An 8,450-nucleotide genomic window follows, 5' to 3' on the forward strand; every position below is an offset into this window, starting at 1 on the left:
AAGACTCTTGAACGCATCATAATAATCCTCTCAATTCCCCCCCAAAAACAGATTAACTCGCTGAAATATAAAGACAATATAACATACATCCATAAACCTGGATGCATATGCAAAAGTGCAATATATTTAACTGTACAGTAATCTATTTATTTATATCTGCACCTTACTGCTCTTTCATGCAACATTTCGTTCTTATCTGTACTGTAAAGTTCAAATTTGAATGACAATAAAAGGAAGTCTCTAGTCTAAAAGGTTCAAGTCGGTTAAAAAATGTTTGTAGTTTGAATAAGGATTAAAAGAAGAATTTCAGGCAAATTGATGCACTTAAAATATTTTCTGTTACAAATATTTATTTAATGTTAATATTGATACAAAAAAAGAGGACTGGTTATTGGGTTCTGGCAAATACAAAACACAAAACCCGAGATGTTGGCACGTTGTGTTAACCGTAAATAGAAACAGAATGATTTGCAAATCCTTTTCAACCTACATTCAATTGAATAGACTGCAAACACAAGATATTTAACGTTCAAACTGGTAAACTTTGTTATTTTTGCAAATACTAGATCGTTTGGAATTTGATGCCTGCAACATGTTTCAAAAAAGCTGGCACAAGTGGCAAAAAAGACTGAAAATGTTGAGGAATGCTCATCAAACACTTATTTGGAACATCCCACAGGTGAACAGGCTAATTGGGAACAGATGGGTGCCATGATTGAGTATAAAAGCAGCTTCCATGAAATGCTCAGTCATTCACAAACAAGGATGGGGCGAGGGTCACCACTTTGTCAACAAATGTGTGAGCAAACTGTCCAACATTTTAAGAACAACATTTCTCAACCAGCTATTGCAAGGAATTTAGGGATGTCACTATCTATGGTCCGTAATATCATCAAAAGGTTCAGAGAATCTAGAAAAACTACTGCATGTAAGCGGCAAGGCCGAAAACCAACATTGAATGCCCGTGACTTTCGATCCCTCAGGCGGTAGTGCATCAGAAACAGACATCAGTGTGTAAGGGATATCACCACATAACCTCAGGAACACTTAAGAAAACCACTGTCAGTAACTACAGTTGGTCGCTACATCTGTAAGTGCAAGTTAAAACTCTACTATGCATAGCGAAAGCCATTTATCAACAACACCCAGAAACACCGCCATCTAAGATAGACTGATGCAAAGTGGAAAAGCGTTCTGTGGTCTGACGAGTCCACTTTTCAAATTGTTTTGGAAACTGTGGACGTCGTGTCCTTCAGACCAAAGAGGAAAATAACAATCCAGATTGTTCTAGGCGCAAAGTTCCAAAGCCAGCATCTGTGATGGTATGGGGGTGTATTAGTGCCCAAGGCATGGGTAACTTACACATCTGTGAAGGCACCATTAATGCTGAAAGGTACATACAGGTTTTGGAGCAACATATGTTGCCATCCAAGCAACGTTATCATGGACGCCCCTGCTTATTTCAGCAAGACAATGCCAAGCCATGTGTTACAACAGCGTGGCTTCATAGTAAAAGAGTGTGGGTACTAGACTGGCCTGCCTGTAGTCCAGACCTGTCTCATATTGAAAATGTGTAACACATTGTGAAGCCTAAAATACCACAACGGAGACCCCCGGACTGTTGAACAACTTAAGCTGTACATCAAGCAAGAATGGGAAAGAATTCCACCTGAAAAGCTTAAAAAAATTGGTCTCCTCAGTTCCCAAAGGTTTACTGAGTGTTGTTAAAAGGAAAGGCCATGTAACACAATGGTAAAAATGCCCCTGTGACAACTTTTTTGCAATGTGTTGCTGCCATTAAATTCTAAGTTAATAATTATTTGCAAAAAAAAAAAGAAGTTTCTCAGTTGGAACATTAAATATCTTGTCTTTGCAGTCTATTCAATTAAATATAAGTTGAAATGGATTTGCAAATCATTCTATTGTGTTTTTATTTACCATTTGCACAACGTGCCAACTTCACTGGTTTTGTGTTTGGTAAAACAATGACTGAAGCTCAGTAGAAGAAGTTGTGGAAGCCATACCTCTGCTTCAACGATATTTCCCTTCATTTCTTTCACTGTGACTTGTGAAGAATAAGGCGATGACGGTGAATACACACCCTGATGGGTGGTGAAGTCCTGGGAGTGTTGTATTCACGTAGCCCGAGAGCCATTCAGAAGTCTTCAGTGACAAAAATCAGTCCTCCATTGCTTTTATGTAGAAGACTTGATTACAGGCTCTCCCAGGCGAGGACTTTTGTCCACAGGGCAAAGTCGTCTTCAGACTGGAAGAAACACTCCTTGTCCTCGTCTGCAAATGTTTTTTTTAATTTTATTCAAAGAATGCAAAGCTCCTAAAAGTTTTCTTCTTCTTCTTCTTCAAAGCGCATCGTCCAGCGGCGCCAAGAGCAGCTGCAACTCCCTGAAGGCACAACCATGGCGGCCGACCTGAGACGCCTTGTTCTTCACCACGTTGTTGACGTTCTTCAGCTGCTTGTAGCACATCCTGCACTTATGGTGTCTGCGGAGTTACATGAGTCACCGTCAGGGTAGGGATGGACATTTATTCAAATTCTTATTAACGATTTCGGCTTCTCACAATCATAAAAATATCATAATAAAAAAACAAAACAGAACAATAATGGGCCTCGCATCGTACATGCAGTTTTCTGAGCTTGTAACGGTGAAACAGATGGGGAGCGTATGAGTGAAAACAAGATCACGTCTACTAGAAGTTTGGTACTTCACCGTGGTTGCTACTAGAGATGTCCGATAATATTGGACTGCCGATATTATCGCCCGATAAATGCTTTCAAATGTAATATCGGAAATTATCGGTATCGGTTTCAAAAAGTAAAATGCATGACTTTTTAAAACGGACGTAGGGAGAAGTACAGAGCGCCAATAAACCTTAAAGGCACTGCCTTTGCGTGCCGGCCCAATCACATAACACACACAAGTGAATGCAACGCATACTTGGTCAACAGCCATACAGGTCACACTGAGGGTTGCCGTGTAAACAACTTTAACACTGTTACAAATATGCGCCACACTGTGAACCCACACCAAACAAGAATGACAAACACATTTCGGGAGAACATCCGCACCGTAACATAGGGATGATACTCGAAACCGGTTTTCCCGGTTGTTCGATAAGAAAAGAACCGAGTCCTCGGACTCGCATCCCTTTTTGAGAACCGGTACCCGTTATCGAGACCACTATAGTAAAGAAAAAGAGTTGGTTCTTTATTCGAATCCCTCGGAACGAATCCCGTCCCGTGACGGGACGTCACGTAGCTCAGTCATTAGGCGCAGATAGGGAAAGCAGGAAAAACAATGGACTGCGCTCCAAGGTGTAATAAAGTTCAAAACAAAAGGTATAATCCAATGAATAACTTTACTGAGAGATTTGAGCAGGGTAAAACACATGACGAACACTTTTACGACCAACCGGAAACATAGCAACCAGGCTAGCAACGCACCTCCTTCACGGCAGCTGTCGTAACTTAAAGCAACCACAGCACATACATATATATGACATCTCCCTTTTTTAACTTTTGTTTTTCTTTCCTTGTAAACAAAACAAAATCACACTTATGCGTTGTCTGTCTAATTATAAATAATGCAGACGAGGCGTGTTGGCTGATTTCTTGACGTTTACTTCCACAGCGTGCTCATAACCTCATTCTTAGCTGCCGGCGGTGACATGCAACAACCCTTTTCGGGGCTACCGCGCATGCTCGTCACTCCCGTTGCATGCTGAGTAGTGTAGTTGTTATTTTCCCTAGTTAATAACATCAAATCTTTTCCCCTATAAAGAAAGATTTTAACTCAATAAAGTGTATTTCTTTTTTTAGCTTTAACTTTTCATTTTTTAGCATTGTAACCACATTTGCAAACAACTTTTCTCTTCATAGAATTTTCTTTCAATAAAGAAATAAAGTGCAAAAATGTCAAAGCATCATAGCAAACAGTTATGTCAAATAGCAGCAGAAGTGCACTTTTTGGAGAGCTGTATTATTTTAAGTTTTGTGCCCAAGGGACTGATTTTATTTAACACTCTATTATTATTTATACACTTATAGTGATCAAAGAGACAGCTTGTTTTTGTGTTAATGTATATATTTGTTTGTCTGAAAAATCCAACTTAATATACTTTGGCTTACAACAGTCAATATTTATTTATTTTATTTTATTTTTTTAGGGGGGTAACAGTCAATATTTATTTATTTATTAGATTTTATTTTTTTCTTATACAATAAAAGTGAGCTTTTGTTAAACCAAATATTGTGTGTTTTTTTCCATATACAACAACCTATCTGGACTCGATAAGAGAATCGATAAGGAATCGGTTCGATAAGAGGATTCGATAATAGGCTCGAACTCGATAATTTCTTATCAAACATCATCCCTACCGTAACACAACATAAACACAACAGAACAAATACCCAGAACCCCTTGCGACACTAACTCTTCCGGGGCGCTACAATATACACCCCCTCGCTACCCCCTACCCCCCAACGCCCCCCCAAAAAATTTCCATAACTTGAGTTGATTTATTTTGGAAAACCTTGTTACATTGTTTAATGCCTCCAGCGGGGCATCACAACAAAATTAGGCATAATAGTGTGTTGATTCCACAACCGTATATATTGGTATCGGTTGATATCGGAATCGGTAATTAAGAGTTGGACAATATCGGAATGTCGGATATCGGCAAAAAAGCCATTATCGGACATCTTTAATTGCTACCATACTTTTTATTTGACACAACACTAGCATGCCTAATTAATAATCACTAAACTCCACAAAAAAAGTTGGGCGAATGAGATCAGAATTGACCAATAATTGGTATTCGCTGTTAAACGCCGACCATCAGGGAAATTTCAACAAATGTGAGTGAAATGCTGTCATTGTGAAAAGAGGGAACATTTGTTTGGGAATCATTTTTACCACTCATTCATCCACGAAACACGTCCTAACGCGTGTCTGTGTTTACTAACAACGGAGCCGCAGTCGAGTGTCTAACGTGGAGATATTCTCACTTCTTTTTTTTTGTCGAGCACAAAGAAAAGAACATTTTAGTTAAATGTAAGTTGTCTCTTGGATCAAAGATCCCGTCTACTGCCCAAAACAACAATTCAAATCTGCCTGGTTCGGCTTTGTGTATATCACGTGTGCCGTCCTTAGGTGAAGCCAGGTTTACAGCTATGTTGTTATTATGCGGTTTGTATGTTATGTTGCAGCTATTTAAAATAGTTTTGTCAATTTGTTCTGGCCTGAAATAAATTGGCTCTTGGAAACATATCTTTGTCTTTGTGTGTTGTATGTAGACCACATTGCTTTCTGAGTTCAGTGATGCAAGTACATGTCAAGTTGATCAACACATTGTATTATTCTCCACTTCAATAACAGCACTGAAATGAAGACTAGAAGGGCATTAATGGGAGCTTTTTAAAAAATAATAAGAAAAAAAAAGTAACTAAATAGTTACTTTCCGCAGTAACGCATTACTTTTTGGTGTAAGTCACTGAGTTACTTTTAAAATAAAGTAACTAGTAACTGTAACTAGTTACTGGTTTTCAGTAACTAACCCAACACTGGTGGTATGATATGTTTTCAAATGAGTGAATAATTGTGGTATTAATCGTGATTTCAATTCCACCTAAAATAATTGTGATTATTATTTTTGCCATGATGATCCAGTTCTCACTGGAGAGACAATTATTAAAGTGGACGACAGTATGGGGGCAGCTCACCGCTCCTCGCGTGTGATGTCCACGCCCACCGACGGCGCCGCCCTGAGCGTGTCGGAGATGAGCGGCCAGAAATATTTCATGATGATCTTGAGTGACGTGCAGCCGCACTGCATGTAGCTGACAAACAAACACAAAGGTCAGCAGCAACGCACGACCTATGACCTTTGCTTCACTCACCTCTCGTATTTACTCTGCAAGAGTTTGTCAATCTGAGGAAGACTCGTCATGCACACGTCCAGTTTCCACAGTGCCCTGACCACAACAACAACAACAACAACATGGCAGCCATGTTTACTACATTGTGTGTGTGTGTGTTACTCACGGCTGCATGTTGACGATGCTGAGGACATCCACGACGATGCACAGGTCGTTCATGGAAACTGCAGCGTCCAAAGCGCACTAAGCAAACAAAAAGACGAAGTGGTCACGACCGAACAAAAGAGGCGGGGCGAAGAGGGAGCGGTAGGACGAGCAACGCTACCTTGATGCCCTCGCGGGCCCACACGCCTCGCACGCTGTCCAGGTTCTTGTGTCGGCTGCTGAGCATCACGCACATGGTGTCGTGACCTTTGCGGATCTGACTCAGCGCCTCGTCGTCGCTCAGAACCGGCGCTCTCTTGTCCTGCGATGACTTTGGAAAAGAGACGTCATTAAAGGGGATCTGCTATTATTTTTTTATTTTGCTTATCATTCACAATCCTTATGTACGACAAGAACACATATATTTTTTATTTTTTAATGCATTCTAAGTCATAAATAAATGTTAGCAAAAGTCAGCTATGGAGCCAACGAGAGTCGCTCTATTAAACCTAAAAAGTGCTCTAAAAATATTCCATAAATCTCCACTAACATTTCTTATACAATCTGTAATATGTAATGTAACAGGCACATTCATAATAACATGCAATATTTGCGTATTTTGCCTATTTTAAGTATACAGCTGTGTATTTAATTTTACAGACACATCACAACGTTTGCTCTACCCTTCAACAACAACAAAAATAACAACAACTAATCATGGCAGACTTCATGAGAGATAAAGACTTTGGGACAATTGATTATCTAGAACAGGGATCCCCTAACAACGAATCCGGCCTGCCAGTGTCCAAAATCCGGACTGCGGGAAGTCCCAAGTTAAAAAAAATAAAAAATTAATTAAATTAAATAAATAAATAAAAAACAATAATAAAATATATATATTCTAATTTTTTTTTACATTTTTTAATTTTTAATTTTTTTTTTCAAATCTGTCATTTCAAATCTTTTTTCTACCGCTTGACACTCTCGGTGTCTCCTAGCCACTCAGGCAAGTCATATTGTTTAAAAATGCACTTTCCCATCGATAACGTGACATCAACATTTTTTTAACCCAATGCGGCCCCCGAGCCAAAAAGTATAAGAACCCCTGATCTAGAATCTTATATTTTTGAGTCTGAATATAAGGAGGATGATCTACAATTTTAGAGGCTGTGTGCTAAACATTTCCAGCTTAAGTGAAACATCAATCATCATGCAGCAGTATTGCTAAGTGCTAAACAAGAAATACAAACTACGAACACAATAGAACAATCTCTTACTGCACAATCTCTGCTCTCACTGAGATACCGACTGATGGGATGTTTATATCTTCCTGTTTAGATAAAGAATTAATCATAATCCTCACACAGGTAAAAAAAAAAAAAAAAAAAAAAAAGGGGCTCCAAACAAGCGTGTTTTCATGTCTTTGTCGCTATCTTTGGGTCAAGGTCAAAGTTGAACAACTTCTGGGTTTATATCCACAACCTTCTACTATCCAGGTGAGAAGCATGATTTATAATCTAGAGTTGGCTTTCACCAACACAAAGGTCATGCAGCAGTTAGCTCTCTGTGATCACGGCGCCCCTAAAAATAGCTGTCTGTGTTAGCACTAATAATAACAGTATCGCTAATACTTGGTTAATATTCAGGTCAGGAGATGCAAACAGAGTATTGTTGACGGTCTTTGGATGTTTCTTTTAGAGGAATAGTGTACTACCAATAGTTGCACTGTTAGCAACATCGTACTTGCTGTTAGAATAATTATGTATAAGTTATCACACAACTCTTATGCTTAAAGGCCGTTGATATAGTTATTATCAATTGTGCTGAAGTTGTACTTTTCTATCTGTGCAAAGACACAACTTGTGGTCTTGCTTTGCGAGTTTTCTCTTGTCAGCAGTTTGGTTCCAGATGCTGCCTGCTGACAGCCAAGGACGGACATCGAGTGCCTCGGCGCGGACGGGACGGAGACAGGGCGAGATCACGAGTGTCAGCACATTTCCATTCTGAAAAATCATGTATTGTGTCTACTTGGGCTGCTTGCAGCTTCAGTGATGTTAACTAGGGACCTCCCAAATAAATAGAGGAGCACGTGGGACTGTACCTTAGATCGTATGGGGAAACTGTAACTGAGTGTACAGCCCGATACGTCTCTCCTCATGAGTAAAATTCAAATCTGTCTCTGCTTGATTCCTTCTTCTTGTCTTGTGTAATAGATAGTTCGGTGTTTGAACCTGACACTTGCCCAATTTTACGATTTAGAAAGCATGAAAAAAGAAAAACATATGTGTTCTTGTCTTACATAAGGATTGTGAAGCATAGGCAAAAGTCCCCAAAAAGTGCAGTTCCCCTTTAACGCACTAATGTACGCATGGCAGATGCCCATAAAGATGGCGACTCACAGGCAGGAAGT

The 8,450-nt window shown here is 39.5% G+C and overlaps 1 protein-coding gene across 1 annotated transcript in view; it reads right to left on the minus strand.

Moving 5' to 3' along the window:
• Window positions 1-384: 384 nt before the first annotated feature.
• Window positions 385-8,450, minus strand: part of LOC133630859 (katanin p80 WD40 repeat-containing subunit B1-like) — a 23,159-nt gene continuing 15,093 nt past the window's right edge. The window contains exons 15-20 of the mRNA XM_062022682.1: window positions 8,440-8,450; window positions 6,222-6,371; window positions 6,063-6,139; window positions 5,918-5,992; window positions 5,741-5,857; window positions 385-2,502 (exon numbers count right to left, since the gene is read on the minus strand). The exon at window positions 8,440-8,450 is cut by the window's right edge and continues 214 nt beyond it. Of these exons, the coding sequence (XP_061878666.1) occupies window positions 2,361-2,502; window positions 5,741-5,857; window positions 5,918-5,992; window positions 6,063-6,139; window positions 6,222-6,371; window positions 8,440-8,450 (572 nt within the window). The 3' untranslated portion in view covers window positions 385-2,360. The remainder of the gene's footprint in view (window positions 2,503-5,740; window positions 5,858-5,917; window positions 5,993-6,062; window positions 6,140-6,221; window positions 6,372-8,439) is intronic.

This window comes from Entelurus aequoreus, linkage group LG02 (assembly GCF_033978785.1).
Source record: "Entelurus aequoreus isolate RoL-2023_Sb linkage group LG02, RoL_Eaeq_v1.1, whole genome shotgun sequence".
Lineage (NCBI taxonomy): Eukaryota > Metazoa > Chordata > Actinopteri > Syngnathiformes > Syngnathidae > Entelurus > Entelurus aequoreus.